Source organism: Pristiophorus japonicus, chromosome 17, assembly GCF_044704955.1.
Source record: "Pristiophorus japonicus isolate sPriJap1 chromosome 17, sPriJap1.hap1, whole genome shotgun sequence".
NCBI classification, from domain to species: Eukaryota; Metazoa; Chordata; class Chondrichthyes; family Pristiophoridae; genus Pristiophorus; species Pristiophorus japonicus.
In genome coordinates this window covers 71573492-71601430 of record NC_091993.1, presented here as the reverse complement: position 1 = coordinate 71601430, position 27939 = coordinate 71573492, and the positions used below count along the sequence as shown (strand labels likewise).

At 50.2% G+C, this 27939-nt stretch overlaps 1 protein-coding gene across 8 annotated transcripts in view; it reads left to right on the top strand.

Annotated features, from left to right (window-relative positions):
• LOC139227785 (F-actin-monooxygenase MICAL3-like) overlaps positions 1-27939 on the top strand; it is a 194889-nt gene that overhangs the window by 109368 nt on the left and 57582 nt on the right. For all 8 annotated transcript variants that reach the window (XM_070858828.1, XM_070858829.1, XM_070858830.1 and 5 more), the window contains 9 exons: positions 2442-2597; positions 9753-9853; positions 11528-11785; positions 12969-13084; positions 20683-20809; positions 22156-22234; positions 26085-26232; positions 27306-27496; positions 27607-27716. In XM_070858828.1, the coding sequence (XP_070714929.1) occupies positions 2442-2597; positions 9753-9853; positions 11528-11785; positions 12969-13084; positions 20683-20809; positions 22156-22234; positions 26085-26232; positions 27306-27496; positions 27607-27716 (1286 nt within the window). The remainder of the gene's footprint in view (positions 1-2441; positions 2598-9752; positions 9854-11527; positions 11786-12968; positions 13085-20682; positions 20810-22155; positions 22235-26084; positions 26233-27305; positions 27497-27606; positions 27717-27939) is intronic.

Genomic DNA, 27939 nt, shown 5'->3' with positions numbered 1-27939 from the left:
AAAATATAAAAGAAGAAAGGTAAAATAAAGAAAAGATCTGGTACAAGAGCCAGATTGTCCATAATCATTAAGTTACCTGAGCAAACACACTTAAACACAAAAGTCAGGAAGAACTTGCATTTACATAGCATCTTTCACAACCTCAGGACGTCCCAAAGCACTTTACAGCCAATGAAGTACTTTTGAAGTGTAGTCACTGTTGTAATGTAGGAAGCAAGGGCTGTAATTTCGGACAGGAAACAGAATATCTGCACTTCAAAAAAAGGAAAGCGAGGATTGGGAGCTGCACTCTGTGTTGACTATAATCTTACAACTGTCGTTAATGTTGCACAGTTTAAAGCAAATGGGTTAACGAGGCACCAGAATGCTGCCGATTGGAATATTTCTAGTTTGGATCCTCAAGGCACAACAGCTGCTCTTCAGCAGCAGAATAGGCTCCTTTTCAAACAGTGTGCCAGCCAACTGATCACATGCAATGCCAAGGGAAATCGACCCGCACATCTACATTAGAGACACTCGGACAATGTTGCTCAGAAACCGGTAAAAACAAACAGAACTGCATGTGTTCTGTGAGAGTCTGCTGCAGCACTGGTGTGAGGCAACTATGGCGAGGCTGCTCAATAGGAAATGACACACACAAACCACCCCTCTCACCGTAACCAAGAAAAGAACACTCGGCCAGCCTCACAAAGTAAGATGCACATTGGTCGAGCATTTTGGCATTGGAAGGTTGGGAGTAAATGCATTGTGCGTGCTCGTTCAGCCCTGTGAAGGAGGATGTGTGAGCAGACAAGTGCAGAAAATGCATGAAAATATGAAACGTAGAGAGAATAATAGCGCAGGGGGATGGTAATAGGCTTTATTAGAGCTGTAGAGCGTGGTGTGACTGGAGCATGATGCCTTTCATTTCTCAATGAAAAGTGCCTGATATTAACTGTGATACTATGTTCAGATACTTCCCCACCGGGTGGGCAAGACGGTCCCAGATCCAATGCCTTGGGCCTACTTTTCTTCGCCTCTTCACTCTCATTGTGGTTAAAGTTCCAGAGGTGCTGGCAACCCTCCAGTACTTTGCCCAAGTGCCTATTTTTCAAATGTGACTATCAGCAAACTATTCCATCACTGCCACACCCAATACCATCGTCGCCCAGTGACCTAATAGCTGCAGCGTTCCGGGATCAGGAGCGGGAACCTTGGCCCGGAGACAGTGCGACCAAATATCGCTCCCCAGATGCTGAGAAAAACAAATCAGCATAGGCCAAGGACTTAAAAGACCTTGCATTTATATAGCGCCTTTCACAACCTCAGGATCATAGAAGTTTACAGTTTACCGTGCAGGCCAACAAGAGGTTATCCAGCCCAATCCCACTTTCCAGCTCTAGGTCCGTAATCTTGCAGGTTACAGCCCTTCAAGTGCACATCCAAGTACTTTTTAAATGTGGTGAGGGCTTCTGCTTCTACAATCCTTTCAGGCAGTGAGTTCCTGACCTCCACAACCTTCTGCGTGAAGAAATTTCCCCTCAAATCCTCTCTAAACCTTCTGCCAATTACATTATATTTATGCGCCCTGGTTGTTGACCCCTCTGCTAAGGGAAATAGGCCCTTTCTGTCCACTCTATCTAGGCCCCTCATAATTTTATACACCTCAATGAGGTCTCCCCTCAGCTTCCTCTGTTCCAAGGAAACCAAACCCAGCCAATCTAATCTGTCCTCATTGCTAAGATTCTCCACTCCCAGCAACATCCTCATAAATCTCCTCTGTATCCTCTCCAATGCAATCACGTCCTTCCTGTAATGCGGTGACCAGAATTGCACGCAGTACTCCAGCTGTGGCCTAACCAGTGTTTTATACAGGTCAAGCATAACCCCTTTGCTCTTATATTCTTTGTCTCGGCTAATAAAGGCAAGCATTCCGTATGCCTTCTTAACCACCTTATCTACCTGTCCTGCTACCTTCAGGGATCTGTGGACCTGCACTCCAAGGTTCCTTTGTTCCTCTACACTTCTCAGTATCCTATCATTTAATGTGTATTCCCTTGCCTTGTTAGCCCTCCCCAAATGCATTACCTCACACTTCTCTGGATTAAATTGATTTAACTTCTCATTCAAAAGACAGTATCTCTGACAATGCACCACTTCCTCAGCACTGCATTGTGTCAGCCTAGTTTTTGTGCTGAAGTCTCTGGAGTGGGACTTGAACCCACAACCTCCTGACTCAGGCGCGAGGGCTACCCACTGAGCCACAGGTGACATGGGTGCTCCCTGGTCTGAATGGTTTCATACCATAGTGGGTGGTGCTTTTACCCACTGAGTGGGTGACCAACAACAGCAACATCGTTATTTATGGTCACCTCATCTTTATTATCATGAGGCCCCAATAACGGGAGCCTGGCTGTCTTAATACCGACCAACTTAGTGAGCTCCACGTGTGAAACTTACAGGCTTCAAGAAGAAGGAAATGAGAGGGAAACTGGCGATTGGAATCACGGCCAATTTCGTTAACCACAACAGCAAGGCAGAGGCCAAAGTGGAAGAAATCAGTGGAGTCGCCTACCTCTTCAACCAGAAATTCTTCCAACAGCTTCGCAAGGACACAGGTCAGGAGCGTGCGCCCCGATAAAGGCTGCACCTTGTCTTTACATGACTGCTGGTGGTACTGGAAATGAAACCTATCTTGTCAGATGCTGTGCTGACTGTATCGAGCTGCCAGGTCTGGGTGCTTGCCACGGAGGGGGTGCAGCACAGATTCACCAGAATGATACCAGGCCAAAAGGGTTAAATTATGTTGCACAGACTGACTTGTATTCCCGTGACTATAGAAGGTTAAGGGGTGATCTGATTGAGGTGTTCAAGATGATTAAAGGATTTGACAGGGTGGATAGAGAGAAACTATTTGCTCTGCTGGGTGAGGCCAGAACAAGGGGACCTTGGGCCCTATTTTCACCACCATTCTGTGCCATTTTTTTTGCGTCCGCCGTTTTTTTTTGGAGCAGACCTAAACCTGCCAAGGTTTCTGCGCCATCCTAAACTACTTACGGACGATTTTTTTTTAGTTCCCAATTTTTTGACATCACCATTTCTGGCCATTTAAGCGAGTTTGGCCAAGTCGGATTTTTTCAAAAACGGCGCAGTGCACCATTCTGAAAAACTTTAGCTGCACTTAAGAAAATCGGCGCAGAGAAGACGCCATTGTTTTAGCAGAGCTGAGTTAGGTTTTGGAAGGAGGGAAGTCTTTTTGCAGAGGGATAAGAGTGGCTAATCAGTGGGGGGAGGGGGGCCATTCGGCCCGGGATAGTTGCGGGAGGAGGGGGAGGGTCGGGAGGCCATTCGGCCTGGGATAGCAGAGGGGGTGGAGGGCGGGGTGCCATTCGGCCTGGGATAGCAGCGGCACCAGGGCTCTACAAAAAAGCAGTAACCTAAAGTGCAATTGTGTGTGGAATTAAAGAAATAAATATTGCAGAGTATGATAGTTTGCCATTACAATCTTCCAATAAACAGAAGTGAAGAGATCTTGGCAATGGTACATATAGTATGTACCTGCATCTGTCTCGCTGCATCTTTGTATGGTTCACTTTGCAACCTCAGCCCTTCAGTGTGGCCCTCGTTACCCTGGCAACCTCAGTTTTTCGGCGCAGACGTTAAGCTCCACCCACAGTGCTTAAGGACAATCTGCACCGCTCCAAAATGAAGATTTATTCTGGCGAAACTTGAAACATTTTTTTCTGGCGCAGTCGGCCACTAAAAAATCAGATGTACCTCTACAACCACGCCAAAAATCAGCCATGTGGAAAATTGGCCCCATAATCTTAAAATTTGAGCTAAACCATTCAGGGGTGATGTTAGGAAGCACTTCTTCACAAAAAGGGTAGTGAAAATCTGGAACTCTCTCCCCCAAGGAGATGATAATGCTCGGGGTCAATTGAAAACTTTCTAACTGCGATTGATGATTTTTGATAGGCAAGGGTATTAAACGATTTGGAACCAGGGCGGGTAGATGGGGTTGAGGTACAGATCAGCTCATCATAGGCAGTTCCTCGAAACGAGGATGACTTGCTTCCACACCAAAAAAGGATGAGTTCACAGGTGTTTCGAACGAAGAACCCAAACTACATCGCGAAGGGTGGAAGATGCCTGTGTGTGAATTTTTTTAACGTGTGGTGACCATTGCACACCAGCTACCACACGGGCTTGACAGAGCTAGGTCTTGGTCCACTGGCAAGGGTTAACCAGAACGACTGGAGACCAGCACGGACCTAGTGCACACACATATCGCAGTGTGGGCTGGTCCGTGCTGCCCCTGGGCCCCTGGCCCCAATCGCGTCCCTCTAAAGTCTCTCACAGATCAGCTATAATTTAATTGAATAGCGGAACAGACTCGAGGGGCTGAATGACCTCCCGATGGTCCTATGTTCCTGCTGTGCATCTCAGATCAGTTATAGAGCTTGTCTCACAGATCCCTATTGCCCAATAAAGTGCTTGCCTCACCTCGACCAGCTGCACCCCGATCACAGGCTTCCTTTCTCTGGCATCTCCGTGACATTTCCATTTCCCCAGTCGCTCTCTCTGTTGCAGCAACTTCTGGAGCCCGATTTGGCAGCTGGGTCCAATCAGTTGTGCTGGCCAATCATGGCCACTGGGCTGAAGCTGTGTGATCTCATCTGGCTGCAGAGAGAACCATTTTCTGTTGCTCAGCTGGTTGGGTTTGAACCGATGTGAAAATGCAAGGGAGCACCATCGCCCAACCACAACCCCTCCCCTTCTCCCCCAGCCATAGTAACCCCTCCCCTCCTCCCTTCCCCAGCCACAGTAACCCCTCCCCCAACCACAATAACTCCTTCCCTCCTCCCTCCCCCAACCACAATAACCCCTTCCCTCCCCCTCCCCCTCCCACAATAACCCCTCCCTTCCCCCAACCACAATAACTCCTCCCCATCTCCCTCCCCCAACCACAATAACCCCTCCCCTCCTCCAACCACAATAATCCCTCCCCTCCTCCCTCCCCCAACCACAATAACCCTTCCCCTCCCCCCTCCCCCCTCCCCATCACCATCCCCCCTCCCCATCACCATCCCCCCTCCCCATCCACATAACCCCTCCCCATCCACATAACCCCTCCCCAACCACAATAACCCCTCCCCTCCCCCATAACCCCGCCCCAAACGCAATAACCCCTCCCCTCCCTCTCCCGCAACCACAATAACCACTCCCCTCCTTCTCCCGCAACCACAATAACCCCTCTCCTCCCTCTCCCGCAACCACAATAACCCCTCCCCTCCCTGTCCCGCAACCACCCACCCACCACCCCGCCCTTCCCCCCAACGACCACCCCGAACCACACATCCACCCCCAACCCAAAATAACCCCTCCCCCATCACACATCAACCCCCCTCCCCCCCCAACCACACACCAACCTCCCCTCCCCCCCAACCCCCCCTCCCCCAACCACACACCAAGCCCCCCTCCCCCAACCACACACCAAGCCCTCCTCCCCCAACCACACACCAACCCCTCCTCCCCCAACCACACACCAACCCCTCCTCCCCCAACCACACACCAACCCCTCCTCCCCCAACCACACACCAACCTCCCCTCCCCCCCAACCACACACCAACCTCCCCTCCCCCCCCAACCACACACCAACCTCCCCTCCCCCCAACCACACACCAACCTCCCCTCCCCCCAACCACACACCAACCCCCCCCTCCCCTCCCCCAACCACACACCAACCCCCCCTCCCCCAACCACACACCAACCCCTCCTCCCCCAACCACACACCAACCTCCCCTTCCCCCCCAACCACACACCAACCTCCCCTTCCCCCCCAACCACACACCAACCTCCCCTCCCCCCCCCAACCACACACCAACCTCCCCTCCCCCCCCAACCACACACCAACCCCCCCCTCCCCCCAACCACACACCAACCCCCACCTCCCCCAACCACACACCAACCTCCCCCTCCCCCCTCCCCCAACCACACACCAACCCCTCCTCCCCCAACCACACACCAACCCCTCCTCCCCCAACCACACACCAACCCCTCCTCCCCCAACCACACACCAACCCCTCCTCCCCCAACCACACACCAACCTCCCCTTCCCCCCCAACCACACACCAACCTCCCCTTCCCCCCCAACCACACACCAACCTCCCCTTCCCCCCCAACCACACACCAACCTCCCCTCCCCCCCAACCACACACCAACCTCCCCTCCCCCCCCAACCACACACCAACCTCCCCTCCCCCCCCCCCAACCACACACCAACCCCCCCCTCCCCCCAACCACACACCAACCCCCACCTCCCCCAACCACACACCAACCTCCCCCCTCCCCCCTCCCCCAACCACACACCAACCTCCCCTCCCCCCCAACCACACACCAACCTCCCCTCTCCCCCAACCACACACCAACCTCCCCTCTCCCCCAACCACACACCAACCTCCCCTCCCCCCCAACCACACACCAACCTCCCCTCTCCCCCAACCACACACCAACCTCCCCCCTCCCCCCTCCCCCAACCACACACCAACCCCCCCCTCCCCCCAACCACACACCAACCCCCACCTCCCCCAACCACACACCAACCTCCCCCCTCCCCCCCTCCCCCAACCACACACCAACCTCCCCTCCCCCCCAACCACACACCAACCTCCCCTCTCCCCCAACCACACACCAACCTCCCCTCTCCCCCAACCACACACCAACCTCCCCTCCCCCCCAACCACACACCAACCTCCCCTCTCCCCCAACCACACACCAACCTCCCCCCTCCCCCCTCCCCCAACCACACACCAACCCCCCCCTCCCCCCAACCACACACCAACCCCCACCTCCCCCAACCACACACCAACCTCCCCCCTCCCCCCTCCCCCAACCACACACCAACCCCTCCTCCCCCAACCACACACCAACCCCTCCTCCCCCAACCACACACCAACCCCTCCTCCCCCAACCACACACCAACCCCTCCTCCCCCAACCACACACCAACCTCCCCTCCCCCCCAACCACACACCAACCTCCCCTCTCCCCCAACCACACACCAACCTCCCCTCTCCCCCAACCACACACCAACCTCCCCTCCCCCCCAACCACACACCAACCTCCCCTCTCCCCCAACCACACACCAACCTCCCCCTCCCCCCTCCCCCAACCACACACCAACCCCCCCCTCCCCCCAACCACACACCAACCCCCACCTCCCCCAACCACACACCAACCTCCCCCCTCCCCCCTCCCCCAACCACACACCAACCCCTCCTCCCCCAACCACACACCAACCCCTCCTCCCCCAACCACACACCAACCTCCCCTTCCCCCCCAACCACACACCAACCTCCCCTTCCCCCCCAACCACACACCAACCTCCCCTTCCCCCCCAACCACACACCAACCTCCCCTTCCCCCCCAACCACACACCAACCTCCCCTTCCCCCCCAACCACACACCAACCTCCCCTCCCCCCCCAACCACACACCAACCTCCCCTCCCCCCCCCCCCAACCACACACCAACCCCCCCCTCCCCCCAACCACACACCAACCTCCCCCCTCCCCCCTCCCCCAACCACACACCAACCTCCCCTCCCCCCCAACCACACACCAACCTCCCCTCCCCCCCAACCACACACCAACCCCCGCTCCCCCAACCTCACACCAACCTCCCCCCAACCACACACCAACCTCACCTCCCCCCCCCACACACCAACCTCACCTCCCCCCCAACCACACACCAACCTCACCTCCCCCCCCAACCACACACCAACCTCACCTCCCCCCCCCAACCACACACCAACCTCACCTCCCCCCCCCAACCACACACCAACCCCCCCTTCCCCAACCACACACCAACCCCCCCTTCCCCCAACCACACACCCACCACCCCTTCCCCCAACCACACACCCACCCCCCTCCCCCAACCTCACACCCACCCCCCTCCCCCAACCTCACACCCACCCCCCTCCCCCAACCTCACACCCACCTCCCTCCCCCAACCTCACACCAACCCCCCCTCCCCCAACCACACACCAACCCCCCCTCCCCCAACCACACACCAACCCCCCTCCCCCAACCACACACCAACCCCCCCTCCCCCAACCACACACCAACCCCCCCTTCCCCAACCACACACCAACCCCCCCTCCCCCCAACCACACCACAACCCCACCCCCCCTCCAACCACACCACAACCCCACCCCCCCTCCCCCCCTCCCCCAACCACAACCCCTCCCCCCCTCCCCCAACCACAACCCCTCCCCCCCCCCAACCACAACCCCTCCCCCCCCCCCAACCACAACCCCTCCCCCAACCAACCACAACCCCTCCCCCAACCACAACCCCTCCCCCAACCACAACACCTCCCACAGCCACAATAACCCCCTCCCCTTCTACCCCAGCCACAGTAACCCCTCCCCTCCTCCCTACCCCAGCCACAGTAACCCCTCCCCTCCTCCCTACCCCAGCCACAGTAACCCCTTCCCTCCTCCCTCCCCCAACCACAATAACCCCTTCCCACCCCCTACCACAGTAACCCCTCCCCCAACCACAATAACTCCTTCCCTCCCCCAACCACAATAACCCCTTCCCTCCCCCAACCACAATAACCCCTTCCCTCCCCCTCCCCCAACCACAATAACCCCTTCCCTCCCCCTCCCCCAACCACAATAACCCCTCCCTTCCCCCAGCCACAATAACCCCTCCCCTCCTCCCTCCCCCAACCACAATAACCCCTCCCCCAACCACAATAACCCCTCCTCTCCTCCCTCCCCCAACCACAATAACACCTCCCCTCCCCCCTCCCCCCAACCACACCCCAACCCCCTCTCCCCCCACCCACACACACCAACCCCCCCTCCCCCCACCCACACACACCAATCCCCCCTCCCCCCACCCACACACACCAACCCCCCCCTCCACCCACACACACCAACCCCCCCCCACACACACCAACCCCCCCTCCCCCCACCCACACACCAACCCCCCCTCCCCCCACCCACACACCAACCCCCCCTCCCCCCACCCACACACACCAACCCCCCCTCCCCCCACCCACACACACCAACCCCCCCTCCCCCCACCCACACACACCAACCCCCCCTCCCCCCACCCACACACACCAACCCCCCCTCCCCCCACCCACACACACCAACCCCCCCCCCTCCCCCACCCACACACACCAACCCCCCCTCCCCCCACCCACACACACCAACCCCCCCTCCACCCACACACACCAACCCCCCCCACCCACACACACCAACCCCCCCCTCGCCCCACCCACACACACCAACCCCCCCCTCGCCCCACCCACACACACCAACCCCCCCCTCGCCCCACCCACACACACCAACCCCCACTCCCCCAACAACACACCCACTCCCCCAACTACCCCTCCCCACAATCACCCCCCTCCCTCAACCACTAACACTCTCTCTCCCCAATACCCCACCTCTTTCCCCCCCAACCACAACAAACCCCCAATCACCACTTTCCTCGCCCAACCATCACATTAGACTAAGTGCCTGACTTTGGTTCTTATGACAAAAATGATTTGTAATTGGCCCCTTCTCCGCCCACTCCAGTTTTGCTGTAATCTACAGGAGCTCTACCGAGAACGTGTTCATCAGCTTTGGCCTCTTAAAACTTCATTGAATTCAGATCGAAATATGTGATAATTTCAAATGTGCCACCATTGCCTCCCCAAATGCATGGTGAGGTGTTGTTAAATTACCCACTTTAATCTTGTGTTTGCTGAACAGGCATTGACTTGGAAAACATCGTCTACTACAAGGATGATACTCACTATTTTGTGATGACTGCAAGAAAGCAGAGCCTGCTGAAGTACGGAGTCATTGATCAGGTAAAGCCTGTTTATTTTTCTTGTGTCTGCGTTGTCTATGGAGGGACTCTACATATAATCTACTATAAAATACGGGACTAAATCACTGAGAGATATAGTGGGGGTAAGGTTGGTGTCAGGCTGCCGCGTAAAACAGGCGCTAGTGAATCGGCCGCCCGTTTTACACCCGCTCGATCTTCTCCTCGTTGATGTCAATCTGTCAAATTGCTGGAGCCTATTTTGTGGTAGCACCTAAAACCAGTTTCACCCCCATGTCCTTTGATGGTGCTGCCTCATCTTAGGGAACATGAATCGAGCTCTGCACCAATGTTCCCTTTAAGCTGCACGGGTGCACAGCCTTAAAGGGGCCGCACTCCCCCAAAAAAGCATTTCCCTGCACCTGCCTCAAGTGGCTTTTCTTCATGGGTGAACCTTTTCACTGAGTGATGTCAAGCTATTTGATTGCAGCCGCCATGTCAGCCCATACCCAATGTTGTCCTCGCCTGTATACTGTCCAGTGGATCAGGAGCAGCAATCATGGCTGAATTCCCTCTCCCTAACCCAGGGATGCGGGGCCAGTTAGGTAAGGAGCACCCCTACTGATACTTCAGCTGCCTTCATTACAGCTGAGCAGGGAATGTAGATGGAGTAGAGACACATCTTGGATTTGCTGGCTGTCTCTTTGAGTAGAAAGAAAGACTTACATTTCATATAGCACTTTTCACAACCCCAGGACGTCTTACAGTGCTTTACAGCCATTTACTTTATGTGTAATCCCTTTTGTAATATAGGAAAAACGGCAGCCAATTTGTGCACAGCAAGCTCCCACAAACAAGAGTGTGATAATGACCAGATTATCTGTTTTTGTTATGTTGATTGAGGGATAAATATTGACCAGGACACCGGGGATAACTCCTCTGCTCTTCTTCGAAATAGTGCCATGGGATACTTTATAGCCACCTGAGAGAGCAGGCAGGGCCTCGGTTTAACATCTTATCTGAAAGATGGCCCCTCCGACAGTGCAGCGCTCCCTCAGCACTGCACTGGAGTGTCAGCCTAGAATACAAGATGGTGATGAGCAGAGATAGGACTAGAAGAATAAAATTAAGCCCGAAAAATTAACAGGGAGCAATTCGTACAGAATCCCTCGGCAACATTTTTTTGTATTTATTTCATTCCCACCCCCCCATTTTCATCCCCCCCTCACCCACCCCTTCTCTTGAGATCTTCTGCTACAAAACTGTGTTCATTGCCCAAATAAGTCAGAAAGTAACCCATTTGCGCAGTCCTCTGGCACTGTGGCTTGTAGGGAGTTGTCAGAGAGCAGCCCTGCGTGATCCTGACCACCCGCCAGAGAAAGTCTGCTCAGCGTCTCACCTTGACGGCACGGCTGAGTTAGGGATCTTGCTATGCGGCGAATCACCGACTGGAATTGGCCCACATCCACTGATTTCTGTTAGCATGGCGCAGATCCCAGGATTCACTCACAACGTTTAAAGGGGAAGTTTACAGAGTTACAAGAAGATACTTGTGGTGTCTGCAGCTCTCTATTCTGTGCCATGATGCCGTTGGTGATTCCTCACCGTGCCATCAGGAGCCACTCCAGATTATCTCCCGCCACAGCATTCATCAAAATGTGATAGTTCGGTAGAATAAGAGTCCCTGTAATATCCCCAATCTGTCTTGCCTCGACAGGACAAGCAAGACGCAGACTCCCTGCTGTCTCAGCGAAATGTCAATTCTGAATCTCTCCTGCGCTACGCTCACGAGGCTGCGAAGTTCTGCACAAAGTACGAGCTGCCAAATTTGGAATTTGCCATGAATCACCGCGGAGAGCCGGATGTGGCCATGTTTGATTTCACCTGCATGTACCGGTCGGAGAACGCTGCCCTGGTGAAGGAGCGGCATGGGTGCCGGTTACTGGTCGCCCTGGTGGGAGACTGCCTGGTGGAGGTGTGTGTTTGCTGGTTTACAGAAAGGCGCCTTCTTCAAACTGGGAATTCATCTGGTGTCCCGCTTCTGTACCCTGTCCAAAGCCTCAATATCACCCACCACATGACGAGACCAAAAGTGGACATTGTCCACCAACTGAGGCTTGACCAAGGTCTGGTTCATGGACAATATAGCATGCATGGCTAGTCAATTGTCCTATCATCATCATCATAGGCAGTCCCTCAAATCGAGGATGACTTGCTTCCACGCCAAAAAGTTCACAGGTGTTTCAGTGAAGGACCTAATATTCCAGGTCCCGAACTAAATCTTGAAGGGTGGAAGATGCCTGTGTGTGGATTTTTTTAATGTGTGGTAGCCGTTACCACCACACGGGCTTGACAGAGCTAGGTCTTGGTCCAGTGGCAAGGGTTATCCAGGACGACTGGAGACCAGCTCTGCTGCACGGACCTAGTGCGCACACATATCGCAGTGTGGGCTGGCCCATGCTGCCCCTGGGCCCTCACCTCTTCTGGGCTCCGTATTCACGCCTCTCCTTGGCCCCAATCACGTTCCTCTACAATCTCTCGCCGCTCCTTCGCCCCGACCTCGCCGCTCCTGCAGTACCTGCCCGCGCTCCAATCACCGAACCGGATCTTGGTGACGTCCAATCCAGTCACCATCTTCGCTGCCATTCCTCTCCTGCTCCAGCACGTGCTGCTCCCTATAAATGCACCCCAAACACCCAGACGCACTCCTGCCCCACAAGAAAACTTGAAAAATAAATGTCTTCTGGCCCAGGATCTGGCTCCCGGCAAGTTTTGCCTGGTGGGGGAGTTGACACTCTCCCATCCCCCGCCATCCCCCCTCCTCGCTCAGGCCTCGGGTTGATATTGGAAAACGTGTCCTCATGACATCATCGGATGTGATCTGCATATTTAAAGCAGGACCGCGTTTCCTGCTCAGAAGAGCAGGTTAATGTGGAGACATAGCGGGGAGGATCAGTCACTCCTGGTATTTTAACCCCAACAAGTGGGGCAGTTAAAATCAGGGCCAAGATTGCTACCAACTGACCCAGGCTGACAATAGCACCTAGTGAGCCTGGTTCCAGGCCGTCTTACATGTTACATGTGACCTGTTGTGCTTAGGAGTTGCTGCATGTAAATGAACGAATTTCCACTTGTTCCCACAACTGTTTTATTTTCAGCCCTTCTGGCCGTTAGGGACTGGGATTGCACGTGGATTCCTTGCGGCGTTTGACACTGCATGGCTGGTGCGGAAATGGTGTATGGGGATTGCCCCTGTGGAGCTGCTGGCGGAGAGGTAAGACGGAAACCTACATGGATGCATTGGGCCTGAAGTTGCAGTCGGCAGTATAGCGAAGGGGTGCGCCGACATCTGTAGGAAATCTGTACTTACCTGGTGCAACCCCTCCCCCCCCACCCCTTCGAGAACCTTTTGCAGTGAAGCTGTGCGCAGTGGAGTGGCCCACGAATCCAGGAGCGCACTGTTGTGCGTAAGCGTGCCTGGAGTGGTGCGCCTTTCATTTCTCCACTCTTATCCAATCAGGAAACAGAGGAGATTGCTATTGTTTGTGATTGTAGATGTTCCCAGTTTTTGTGTATCTCCCACCTTGTAAAGACCCACTATATCATCATCATAGGCAGTCCCTCGAAATCGAAGAAGACTTTCTTCCACTCTTAGAATGAATCCTTAGGTGGCTGTACAGTCCAATACGAGAGCCACAGTCCCTGCCACAGGTGGGACAGACAGCCCTTGAGGGTAAGGGAGGGTGGGACGGGTTTGCCGTACGTTCTTTCCGCTGCTTGCGCTTGTCTTCTGCATACAATCGCCGATGAAACTCGAGGTGCTCAGTGCCCTCCCGGAGTAGACACCTCAAGTCGCTGGAGAAATACCACCAATGATGGCTCCGCAAGATCCACTATATCATCATAAGTCCCTCGAAATCGAGGAAGACTTGCTTCCATTCGAAAAGTGAGTTCTCAGGTGACTGTACAGTCCAATTCGCGAATTACAGTCTCTGTCACAGATGGGACAGAGAGTCGTTGGAGGAAAGGGTGGGTGGGGAGTCTGGTTTGCTGCACGCTCCTTCCACTGCTTGCGCTTGATTTCTGCATGCTCTCGGCGAGGAGACCTGAGGTGCTCAGCGCCCTCCCGGATGCTCTTCCTCCACTTTGGGCGATCTTGGGCCAGGGACTCCCAGGTGTCAGTGGGGATGTTGCACTTTATCAAGGAGGTTTTAAGGGTGCCCTTGAAATGATTCTGCTGTGTAGGAGTTCCGAGTAGAGCGCTTGCTTTGGGAGTCTTTTGTCTGGCATGAGGACATTGTGGCCTGCCCAACGGAGCTGGTCGAGTGTGGTCAGTGTTTTGATGCTGGGAATGTTGGCCTGATCGAGAACACTGACGTTGGTGCATCTATCCTCCAATGGGATCTGCAGGATCTTGCAGCTTAAGGCCGAGGTCCAACAAAAAACCCGCGACCTAAAGAATAGATAGTGGGTGGAGAAAGATCAGGAGATTCAGCAGCTGGCCGACAGCCATGATGTGTGAGGATTCTTCACCGCAGTCAAGTCCATCTACGGCCCAATTACCCAAGGCCCCACCCCACTGCTGGCCAAGAACGGGGAGACGCTCATCAAGGACACCGAGGCAGTCAGGACCCAGTGGAAGGAGCACTTCGAAGATCTCCCCTATAAAGAGGATGTTATTGGTATTTAAATATTTAACTTGTACAAAACAAAAGCGAATCAAAACTGGAGACTGAAAGGATTGTTAAAATAAAGCTATGTGAACAGCGACAGATTTATACCATGTTGGATTCATAATTTTATATCCCAATGAATATTTCAAATACAGCATTAGCATAATGGAAAACATGTTAATTTTTTTTAAAAATCAGTAAAAGAGGAAAGGAATGATGATCGAACTTGCCGAGGGTAAGGCCATTCAGAGTCAGCATTGGGCTTAATGCTTATTCTTGTGTATTTGACAAAAGAGGTGAGGTAAACTGAGAAGGCATTGTTAATTTAATTTCAAGATAATTAATGCCCAAAAATGTTCTCATTCCCCTCCCCCCCCCCCCCCCCCCCAATCCCTTAAGCTGAACAAACAGGCTCCTACGCCTGCTTGTACCAGCCGGAAAGATTTTCAGGGTAATTGGTGTGCAGTAGTTGGGCAAAAATACCCAGCTTTTCACCAGCACGTTGATTTCAATGGGCAGGTGAAACGTGCAGTGAGTTCGATGCATAGTCTGAACTTGACAGATCGCAGTTCGGGGATTTAGCACATGCGCTTGTCCCAGACCTGCAATCAATTTCAATGGCAGTATGATGCCGTACTCTGAGAGTCTGCCAGCACACCGACTGCAAACTCAGGGCCAATGTCATTTACCTTCTTTTCTGTTTGTTTAATTTTTGAGTGGGCTGGAGATGGTTGTTGTTCTTAAAGTTTGTAATTTGTCTAACTTTCTTAGTCGTAGTAAGTTGAATAAGTACAGCTGCTGAGGCCATGTAGATCAGGCTCAACTCTAGTCTCAGTTGCTCTCAATGTCCGCTGGTTTGGCAGGAGGGGGAGAAATCAGGCAGGCTCCTGATACTGATCACTGTCGATGGATGCTCTACTGGAAGTGCATGGTGTTGAATGTTGGATATTGTGATGTCCCAATACAGTTACACAGCTTACCAACATGCATGGTCCAAACACAGTAATCACAGAAAATCCAGTGGCAGGAAAGGTCAGTAGGTCAATCAGTCCGCTCCATTCAGACGCCATGTAAGATTTTTTGACATGGACTTTCCTCCAAATGTCGGCTGGAATCGTGCCTTAGGGAACACTATGGGGGCGAAATTGCCCCTTTTTGAGAGGCCTGTTAGCACCTCCGGAGGGGTGGGGGCGCTACGGGCTCCTAAGAAATTTATCTGGAATTTGCGGAAGTGTTGTCATGGCAGCGTCATGCCCTGCGGGTAGCGCCACGATCCACTGCGGAACCGGCGATGACAGTGGGTCGCGAAGCTGGCCGACATCCGCTCGTGGGCCAGAAGTTAAAGGGAAGGTCACCAACGCCCTGCGCCGCCATCTTAGTTTTTTTGCCGACTCTCGGCTCAGCTAGCCTGCCTGTTTACCTCTGCGGTCCGAGCCACCATGGTGCAGCCCAGTCCCACGCTGTCCTTGTAGCCCAGCGGAGACCATCAGTGACTTTGCAGAGTGCGCAGCGACCCTCCCCTTTAAGCGAAGGGGAGGGGTGTTGAAGCACGTTAGCGCTCCGTGGAGCATCCGCATAGTGCTGTACAAATCATCCCATTAGTGCCGCTAAAACCGGCCCTTAAGGAAGTGGAGAACGCGAGTTTATGCTCCACTTCCTTTGTGGGGCAGTAAGCCCAAATCAGCGGCCGGGGCAGGACTTCTGCGCCGGGCACAGGAAGTCCAGTCCCCAGTGGGTTACCGCCCCCAATCGGGGCGCGGGGTAATTTCGCCCCCTATGTTTCTTCCCCTACCTCCCTTAAAGTGATGAAGAGTGATCTCTTTGGTGAGGTCCTGAGAGCAGCAATGTCCATGGAACCATGCTCTGCATGTGGAAAACTGGGGGAAGAAAAATTAATGCTGAATACTTAGTGGAAGAAATGAGCTCATACACGACAAATATTGTAAAATACCAATAACAGCTGTCCCATACCTTAGAGAGACCACCACCAACGCGTCTGAGCTGTTACGAATAAATGAACAAACTTGCATTTATATAGCGTCTTTCATAACCTCAGGATGTCCCAAGGTGCTTTACAGCGAATGAAGTACTTTTGAAATGTAGTCACTATTGTAATGTAGGAAACGCGGCAGTCAAATTTGCGCATAACAAGCTCCCACAAATAGCAAAGTGATAATGACCAGATAATCTATATTTAGGTGTTGGTTGAGGGATAGATGTTGGCCAGGCTATGTTGTGTGGAGTTGTGCTGAAGATAACCTATCATTCAACCTCCTAGGGTTAGAGGAATTCTGCATGTATTAATCTGGGATACCACTGAATGAGATGGGGCGATTTTAACCTTCAGATTGATTGAACAAAGCAAATTGGCCAGGGTAGCCTTGAGGAAGAGTTCATAGAGTGTATCCAGAATTGTTTCCTTGAACAGTAAGTACGTTGCGGAACCAACCAGGGAGCAGGCTATCTTAGATTTGGTACTGTGTAATGAGACAGGATTAATAAACAATCTCCTATTAAAGGATCCTCTAGGAATTATTGAATTTCAAATTCAGTTGGAGAGTGAGAAAGTTGGATCTCAAATCAGTGTCCTGAGCTTATATAAAGGAAACTACAAAGGTATGAGGGCAAAATTGGCTAAAGTGGACTGGGAAAATAGATTATTAAAGTGTGGGACGGTTGATGAGCAGTGCCAAGCAATTAAGGAGATACTTCATAACACTCAACAAAAATATATCCCAATGAGAAGGAAAGACTGTAAGAGAAGGGATAACCATCCGTGACTAAGGAAATAAGGGATGGTATCAAATTAAAAACAAGGGCATACAATGTGACCAAGACTATTGGGAGGCCAGAGGATTGGGAAATTTTTTTAAGCCAGCAAAGAACGACTAAAAAAAATAGTAAAGAGAGGGAAGATAGATTATAAAAGTAAACTAGCACGAAATATAAAAACAGATAGTAAGAGTTTCTACAGGTACATAAAAAGGAAAAGACTGGTTGAAGTAAATGTTGGTCCCCTAGAGAATAAGACTGGGGAATTAATAATGGGGAACAGAGAAATGGCAGAGACTTTGAACAAATATTTTGTATCGATCTTCACGGTAGAAAACACTAAAAACATCCCAATAGTGGAAAATCAAGGGAGGGAGGAACTTAATACAATCACTATCACTAAAAAAAGTAGTAATTGGTAAAATAATGGGACTAAAGGCGGACAAGTCCTCTGTACCTGATGGCTTGCATCCTAGGGTCCTAAAAGAAGTGGCTGCAGAGATAGTGAAAGCATGGGTTGTAATCTACCAAAATTCCCTTGATTCTAGGGAGGTCCCAGAGATTGGAAAACCGCAAATGTAACGCCCTTATTTAAAAAAGGAGGCAGACAGAAAGCAGGAAGCTATAGACCAGTTAGCCTAACATCTGTCATTGGGAAAATGCTGGAGTCCATTATTAAGGAAGCAGTAGCAGGACATTTGGAAAAGCATAATTCAATCAAGCAGAGTCAGCATGGTTTCATTGAAGAGAAATCATGTTTGACAAATTTGCTGGAGTTCTTTGATGATGTAACAAGCAGGATGGATAAGGAGGAATCAGTGGCTGTGGTGTATTTGGATTTCTAGAAGGCATTCGATAAGATGCCACATAAAAAGGTTACTGCACAAGATAAAAGTTCACGGGGTTGGGGGTAATATATTAGCATGGATAAAGGATTGGCTAACTGTCAGAAAACAGAGAGTCAGGATAAATGGGACATTTTCCGGTTGGTAAACAGTAACTAGTGGAGTGCCGCAAGGATCAGTGATGGGGCCTCAACTATGTACAATCTATATTAATGACTTGGATGAAGGGACCGAGTGTAATGTAGCCAAATTTGCTGATGATACAAAGATGGGTGGGAAAGCAAATTGTGAGAAGGACACAAAAAATCTGCAAAGGGATATAGACAGGCTAAGTGAGTGGACAAAAATTTGGCAGATGGAGTATAATGTGGGAAAATGTGAGTTTATCCACTTTGGCAGAAAAAATAGAAAAGCAAATTATAATTTAAATGGAGAGCAATTGCAAAGTGCTGCAATACAGAGGGACCTGGGGGTCCTTGTGCATGAAACACACAAAGTTAGTATGCAGGTACAGCAAGTAATCAGGCAGACAAATGAAATGTTGGCCTTTATTGCAAGGGGGATAGAGTATAAAAGCAGAGAAGTCCTGCTACAACTGTACAGGGTATTGGTGACGCCACACCGAGAGTACTGCGTACAGTTTTAGTCTCCGTATTTAAGGAAGGATATACTTGCATTGGAGGCTGTTCGGAGAAGGTTCACTAGGTTGATTCCGGAGATGAGGGGGTTGACTTATGAAGATAGGTTGAGTAGGTTGGGCCTATACTCATTGACGTTCTGAAGAATGAGAGGTGATCTTATCAAAACATATAAGATAATGAGGTGGCTCGACAAGGTTGATGCAGAGAGGATATTTCCACTCATAGGGGAAACTAAAACTAGGGGGCATAGTGTCAGAATAAGGGGCCACCCATTTAAAACTGAAATGAGGAGGAATTTGTTCTCTGAGGGTTGTAAACCTGTGGAATTCTCTTCCCCAGAGAGCTGTGGAGGCTGGGGCACTGAATATATTTAAGGCGGAGGTAGACAGGTTTTTGAACGTTAAGGGAATAAAGTGTTACGGGGAGCGGGCAGGGAAGTGGAGCTGAGTCAATGATCATATCAGCCATGATATTAAATGACGGCGCAGGCTTGAGGGGTCAAATGGCCTGCTCCTGTTCCTATTTCTTATGTTCTTATGTAATGAGATATCACATCTTAGAGATGGGGAAAAACGAGTCCCAATTTGATTCCTTATTATTCAAATATAGGGCAACATCATTAGAAAAGGTGAAAGAAAGAGCATCAATGCACAGGACCTCCCAAAATGCTTGACAGCCAAACTAATAACTTTCGAGGTGCAATCGCTGTTGTTACGTCAGCAAATACAGCAAGCACCTTGAAGCCAGCGTACAACAAATGGGATGAATAGCCAATCAGGGGTGTACAAGCCTGAACCCGAATGATCCTGCTGTGCCCGCTGAAGAATGGAGGAGGTTCATGCAAATGAGTAGTGCTCATGGTTGCCAAAGTCCAGGAGGCTAGAGTGAGAACAGAACCTGAATAAACAGCATTGCCAACACTTCCAATTTACGAGCCTGGTAAGTGGGGGGATCTTTTTACTGAAAATTTAAACATTGCTTTTTGCATGTTTAAATTTCACATTTGAAATGTGAGCATTTAAAAAAACTTCCATCAACATCAGAATTTTAGAGTAAATCGTGAGTGTCGGCAACACTGAGGAAATACGACTGCCTCACAGCTGTCTGCATCGGCCCATCAAGCTTTGGAGATTAAGGGGCCGAAATTTCCCCCAGCTAATAGTAGGGGCATTTACTGTTCTTTAAGATTTTTCTCCGCCCCAAGAATAGTGCGATTTTCAGGGTTTTTTTCCCCAGTTGGGGCAGAAGTGCCGTTGCAACGGGTCGGCCGTCGCTCCGAGTCATCAGCGCTGCGCTGACACGTCACCACGTCGCTCCCCTTCAGTTAAAGGGGAGGGCCACTGCGAGCTCTGCATGTGGTTTAGTTCGGCCCACTGGGCCACCAGGAGGGGGTGCCAGGCTGCCTGTTGGTGGTCCGGCCGAACCCATGGCCACCATTGTCGAGCCGACCTCGGGAGTCAGCCGACAAATAAAATAAAATGGCGTCCACGGCCCAGGGGAAAGCTGTCGGGGGCACCGACCGGCGGCTGATCTCCCATGGGGGAAAGGGGGTCCCCGCCGGTCGGTGGGGGGTCAGCACGTGCCCAACGGGGCGGGAACACGGGCGCCGTGGTGAGGATCACTGCCGGGGAAATCAGGTAGGGCAATTCATTAAATGTTACTGAACTAGGCGGTAAGGCCTTACCGACCTTTGAGGCGGTCACGGTTCTTACAGAAAGGGGCAGTTTCAGCCCCTATAACTTGGTTATTGGGTCTGTCAAGCCCAATCCTTCCACAAATACAATTGTGGTCAGTGCCTTGGTCTATTTAATCTCATGAGGTTTTGTCTTGCTTTTCAAAGATAAGCAAAATTAATCTCACATCCTCCATATTCAGCTTGTTGAATTCAGCTACTATCCTATCCTCCTTCCAATAGTTTTTTATTGAATGTTCTTCTCTCAGGGAGAGCATCTATCAGCTGCTGTCGCAGACCACCCCTGGAAACACAAACAAGAACATTAGCCAGTACAGCATCGACCCGCTCACTCGCTATCCCAACCTCAATCTCAGCTACTTCAAACCTAACCAGGTACGTGCGTATTGGCATTCTGCCCTAAAGCTCATCGCTATTAAAGGTGTTAGTAATGGGACAGGACATGTTTTCTGCCTGACTGTAAGGTAAAATGTACATATTGGAAGTATCTACGTGTCCTCGTGATTCCAGCCCTGACTAGTGGTTGCACATAAGATCAGGAGTAGGTCACTCAGCCCATCGATCCTCCTCCACCATTCTGATCGCCGTGGCAACTCTTTATTTGTTAATCCGAATTCCCTTACATTTTCTCCACTTCCTTCAACAACAATTTGTATTTACATAGCGCCATTAACGTAATAACGTCTCATTGCGCTTCACAGGAGTATCATGAGAGTAAACAATTTGACACTGAACCGCATAGGTAGAAATTAGGGCAGGTGGTCAAAGAGATATGTTTTAAGGAGTGTCTAGAAGGAGGAAAGAAAGGTAGAGAGGCGGAGAGGTTTAGGGAGGGAGTTCCAGAGCTTCAGGCCTAGGTAACAGAAGGCACGGCCACCAATGGTTGAGTGATTATAATCAGGGATGCTCAAGAGAACAGAATTAGAGGAGCGCAGATATCTCATGGGGTTGTGAGGCTGAAAGAGATTACAGAGATAGGGAGGGGCAAGGCCATGGAAGGATTTTAAAATAAGGATGAGCGTTGCTTAACTGGAAGCCAATGTAGGTCAACGAGCAGAGGGGTGATGGGTGAGCGGGACTTGGTGCGAGTTAGGCCACGAGCTGCCGAGTTTTGGATCACCTCTAGTTTACGTAGGGTAGAATGTGGGAGACCAGCCAGCAGTGTGTTGGAATAGTCAAGTCTAGAGGTAACAAAAGCATGAATGAGGGTTTCAGCAGCAGATGAGCTGAGGCAGGGGTGGAGACGGACAAGGTTACGGAGGTGGAAATAGGTGATTTTAGTTATGCTGCGGATATGTGGTCGGAAGCTCATTTCAGGGTCAAATATGACACCAAGGTTGCGAACAGTCTGGTTCAGCCTCAGACAGATGCAAGGGAGAGGGATGGAGTCAGTGGTTAGGGAACGCAGTTTGTGGCGGGGACCAAAGACAATGGCTTCTGTCTTCCCAATATTCAACTGGGAGAAAATTTCTGCTCATCCAGAATTGGACAAACAGTCTGATAATTTAGAGACTGTGGACAGGTCAAGAGAAGTGGTGGAGAGGTAGTGCTGTACATGTGGAAACTGATGCTGCGTTTTGGATGATGTCTGCTTCATGCACATTCTCATAACCCTGTGTGAAGACAGACTTTCTGCAGTTGTTTTTAAACTGTTCCGTTTCTAACAGCCTGAGCCTCGGGACTACCTTGATCCCGTCTCCTTGATCCTGTCTCCTTTACAGGTGCAGCATTTGTACGATACAGGAGGAACCACAGACACAGAGGAGACCAGCCAGACAAAGGGGAAAATGCTCCGAAACGGTAAGGCACTGAAGGACAAAGACTCTCCAATGGAACAAATCAGAGCAGCCTCTGAATTCCGCACATGTTTTAAAAAAAATCTTACATTTTATTTTATCGCTTATTCTCCCCCATGTCTCCTGATGTTTCTTGGCGGGGACGGTGGGCACCCTCTGGTACATGGCCCAAGTTACCAGTAATCACGTATGAGCATTGACAGTGAAGGTTGGCATGTTACTCCACAGTAAGGGGCAGCGTAGCTGAGCCCAGTCCTGTGCTTGTTCTCCAGCGATGGTCACTGGATAGTATCTGGGAGCTGGCTGACTTCCTCTGTATCAACGCAATGTCAACAGGGCTGGCACGACATCTGCTGAACTCCAGGAGTTATGGGTGATATTGAGACTTTGGAAAGGGTGAAGAGGAGGACCACTAGATTAATTCCCAGTCTAAAGCATTTTAGTTATCTAGACGGGCTAAAAGAGTTGGGATTCTCCACTTTAGAGAAGCGTAGACTTAGGGGTGACCTGATTGAGGTTTATAACCTGATGAAGGAAATAAATTGTGTTCTAGCTGACAGTTTATTCCAATTAAATAGGTTTGGGAGGACCAGGAGTCACAAGTTGTGTAAGGCCAGATTGAGGTTAGACGTCAGGAGGTGGGTCTTTTCCCAAAGAATAGAGGACCTCTAGAACAGGCTGCCGTCTTGTGTGGTAGATGCTGATTTGCTAAATTCCTTAAAGCGAGAGCTGGACCTGTTTCTGGCTGGGGCAGAGATCAGCTCTTACAGAAGGTAGGTACTGCAGGGAATTCAGGGACAGCGTGATCTCCTGGGCTACTTTCAATCAGCGAGATGGGTCGGACAGGAATTTCCCAGATTTTTCCCCCCAAATTGGGCTGGGTTTTTTCATCTGGTTTTTCGCCCCTCTCAGGGGATCAGATGGTTTTGGGTGGGGTGGAGACAGAGTGTAAATATTGTGATACACAGGGTATTGCAACTGTGTGGGACAGGCCCGTCATTCTTCATATGTTTGTATGTTTGCATGGTATTCTTTTCAGTTCTGCCGCAGTGCTTGCTTCACACGGTATGTAATGTTTCCCCAGTAAGCAACAGAAGCAGACTCGACAGTCCGAGTTCAGTCGGGTCTGTGCCGAGTTATCTCTGCCAAGACAGCAGTAGAAGCACCACAACTGTTTACAATATACATAGATGACCTAGAAGAGGGGACAGAGTGTAGTGCAACAAAATTTGCAGATGACACTAAGATTAGTGGGCAAGCGGGTTGTCTAGAGGACTCGGAGAGGCTGCAAGGAGATTTGGATAGGTTAAGCGAATGGGCTAAGGTTTGGCAGATGGAATACAATGTCGGAAAGTGTGAGGTCATCCACCTTGGGGAAAAAAACAGTAAAAGGGAATATTATTTGAATGGGGAGAAATTACAACATGCTGTGGTGCAGAGGGACCTGGGGGTCCTTGTGCATGAATCCCAAAAGGTTAGTTTGCAGGTGCAGCAGTTAATCAGGAAGGCGAATGGAATGTTGGCCTTCATTGCGAGAGGGATGGAGTACAAAAGCAGGGAGGTCTTGCTGCAACTGTATAAGGTATTGGTAAGGCCGCACCTGGAGTACTGTGTGCAGTTTTGGTCACCTTACTTAAGGAAGGATATACTAGCTTTGGAAGGGGTACAGAGACGATTCACTAGGCTGATTCCAGAAATGAGGGGGTTACCTTTATGATGATAGATTGAGTAGACTGGGTCTTTACTCGTTGGAGTTCAGAAGGATGAGGGGTGATCTTATAGAAACATTTAAAATCATGAAAGGGATAGACAAGATAGAGGCAGAGAGGTTGTTTCTATTGGTGGGGGAGACTAGAACTAGGGGGCACAGCCTCAAAATACGGAGGAGCCAATTTAAAACCGAGTTGAGAAAGAATTTCTTCTCCCAGAGGGTTGTGAATCTGTGGAATTCTCTGCCCAAGGAAGCAGTTGAGGCTAGCTCATTGAATGTTTTCAAGTCAAAGATAGATAGATTTTTAACCAATAAGGGAATTAAGGGTTACGGGGAGAGGGCGGGCAAGTGGAGCTGAGTCCACGACCAGATCAGCCATGATCTTATTGAATGGCGGAGCAGGCTCGAGGGGCTAGATGGCCTACTCCTGTTCCTAATTCTTATGTTCTTATAATAAAGGTCAAGATGCCATTGGTCTTCCTGATCACTTGCTGTACCTGCATACTATCCTTTTGTGTTTATGCACAAGTACCCCTAGGTCCCGCCGTACTGCGGCACTTTGCAATCTTTCTCTATTTAAATAATAACTTGCTCTTTGATTTTTTTCTGCCAAAGTGCATGACCACACACTTTCCAACATTATACTCCATCTGCCAAATTTTTGCCCACTCGCTTAGCCTGTCTATGTCCTTTTGCTCTTTTTGTGTCCTCCTCACACATTGCTTTTCCTCCCATCTTTGTATCATCAGCAAACTTGGCTACGTTACACTCAGTCCCTTCTTCCAAGTCGTTTATATAGATTGTAATTAGTTGGGGTCCCAGCACTGATCCCTGCGGCACCCCAACCAGATAATGAACCATTTATCCCGACTCTCTCTTCTCTGTTAGTTAGCCAATCCTCTATCCATGCTAATATATTACCCCCAACCCCGTGAACTTTTACCTTTTATGTGGCACCTTGTCAAATGCCTTCTGCAAGTCCAAATACACCACATCCACTGGTTCCTCTTTATGCACCCTGTTCGTTACATCCTCAAAGAACTCCAGTAAATTTGTCAAACATGACTTCCCTTTCATAAATCCATGCTGACTATGCCTGACTGAATTTTGCTTTTCCAAATGTCCTGCTACTGCTTCTTTAATAATGGACTCCAACATTTGCCCAACTACCGATGTTAGGCTAACTGGTCTATAGTTTCCTGCTTTTTGTCTGCCTCCTTTTTTAAATAGGGGCGTTACATTTGCACTTTTCCAATCTGCTGGAACCTCCCCAGAATCCAGGGAGTTTTGGTAAATTACAACCAATGCATCCACAATCCCTGCCGCTACTTCTCTTAAGACCCCAAGATGCAAGCCATCAGGTCCAGGGGATTTATCTACCTTTCGTCCCATTATCTTACTGAGTACCACCTCCTTAGTGATTGTGATTGTGTTAAGTTCTTCTCCCCCCCCCCCCATAGCCCCTAGACTATCCACTTTCGGAATATTGTTAGTGTCATCTACCGTAAAGACTGATACAAAATATTTGATCAGAGTTTCTGCCATCTCCATGTTCCCCATTACTAATTCCCCGGTCTCGTCCTCTAAGGGACCAACATTTACTTTAGCCACCCATTTCCTTTTTATATACCAAGAGAAACTATCTGTTTTTATATTTTGCGCTAGTTTACTTTCATAGTCTTATCTTCCCTTTCTTAATCATTTTTTTAGTCGTTCTTTGCTGGCTTTTAAAAGCTTCCCAGTCTTCTGTCCTCCCACTAGTTTTGGCCACTTTGTATGCCCTTGTTTTTAATTGGATACCATCCTTTATTTCTTTAGTTAGCCACGGATGGCTATCTTTTCTCTTACACCTTTTCCTCACTGGAATATATTTTTCTTGAGAGTTATGAAATATCTCCTCAAATGTTCATCAACCATCCTACACTTTAATCTATTTTCCCAGTCCACTTTACCCAACTCTGCCCTCATACCTTCATAGTCTCCTTTATTTAAGTGAACAGATGAAAAAACAAAACCTTTATGTTGAACATAATTCTTTGTAAGGTGTAAGGGTTTCGAGCGTAGTTGACCACACCAATTCACATCAGGATAGCCGTCCTGTTCTCATTCACGCAGCCTCTTTATGCATTGCCCCTTCTTGCAGATTCTGTTGTGGGGTATGAAGAGCTCCTGAGCTGGTGCAAACAGCACACAGAAGGGTACAAGAACGTGAAGGTGCTTGACCTGACAATGTCCTGGAAGAGTGGCCTAGCATTGTGTGCACTCATTCACCAATTTCGCCCAGACCTTATGTGAGTTCCAACAAATGACTAATATATCTTGTATTTCTAACCGTTTTAAGATTGTCTGCCCTTGGTGGTGTGATGGACTGATGCTCCGATAAACAATGCAGCACTCTCTCAGTACTGCACAGTAGTCGCGGCCTACATTATGTACTCTGGAGTGGGGCATGAACCCACAACATACTGACTCAGAGGTAAAAGTGCTATCAACTGAATCAGGCTGACACCAGTAAAGTAGATGAAGCTTGGTCTATACCTGACCTGCACATGTTGGGTTGCCAACGCTGGTTGGACCATATTCCAAGAGATTTAATCAGTTGACTTCCCACCTCCAAGCACCCCGCCCCACATTCCTGTCATTGGTCACCCAATATGTCAGGAATGGTGACCACGATACCCACAATCCTCTGCGCTCCAGAAACAGCTCTATCCATCTTGTGGTCTTACCAGAGCGCGCATGTGCTAAGGCTGCACTGCATCCTGGGTGTATTGCACCCCTGTTGTCTATTGTGAGGCCAGCCGGAGGGGAACAAGAGATGCAAATGTCCCGATGATTGTTCTCCCGGGTTGCTCATAAGAGTGTCCAGGAGATTAATCTTAAATTCCAGGGCAATCCGGGACAGTTGGCAACACTAGCCATGTAGTATTCTTTTATCGGCTGAGCCACAGAGCAGTGGACCTAAGAGCTTCCCTAAAGTGAAGGAGGGAATAGCGGCAGAGAGAATCTGCCAATCTCAGATATTTGCCAGAGGTTGGTTACATACTAATACTGGCAGAGGCGTTTGAATAGGTTGCTTAGCTATCCACGTGGCCAGGAGAAGGGACTACTGAGTTTGAGGGAAACCTGAAAGGGGGGTGGGGAGATAAATGCTCTTGGTGACTGTAATCTGGTGCTCTCAAGCTCTGGTCTCTACTGGGGAGAGCACAGGCCGAGAGATCGCAGGCCACAGGCGCATAATATGCAAACATGTGCTTCCCACGAGTGAGACTCCCTGCTGGGCATACCTGATCACACAATTATTTAAAATGGGGGAGGGAAGGCAATATTCGTCTCTGTACTAAACTCTCTCCCTTCTCTCCAGTAACTTTGAGGGTTTGAAAGAAGAATCTGTGGCTGAAAACAACCAACTGGCCTTCAACATCGCAGAAAAGGAGTTTGGAATCTCACCAGTAATGACCGGGAGGGAAATGGCAGCTGCCAGCAGTCCTGATAAGCTCAGTATGGTCATGTACCTGACCCAGTTCACTGAGTTCTTCAAGGAGTTATCTCCAGGTGGGTGACGTGCGAGAGTTTGAGTGTCGCCTTATCTCGGAATAATCCTGAATTGCACTGCAGGTGAGAGGCTGCGTATAAAATCTCTGCTGTTTTTTTTCTTCTTTCAGAATGCCAAGGTGTCAACAAAAGAAAGATAATGACCCTGTCAACGGCCAAAACAGCCCTCTTGTTCCTCAGTAACCTCCGGAAAAATATGGACAACAAACGAAGCTCACTGGTAATGTTAAAAAAAAAAGCTAATTTTGGGGGGCTTTTGAGGCCTAGTGATTACCAGGGGCCTTGAGTTTAACACCAGTTATCGGGCAAGAACTTTTAACTACTGTTGAACGCTGATTTTCTGACTCTCGCTGGTAGCGGACGTGGATCGGTAAATATTCCCCCACCCCTTGACCTTGCACACTCGATTTACATTGCACCCAATTTTCCTTTGGAAAGCAGGC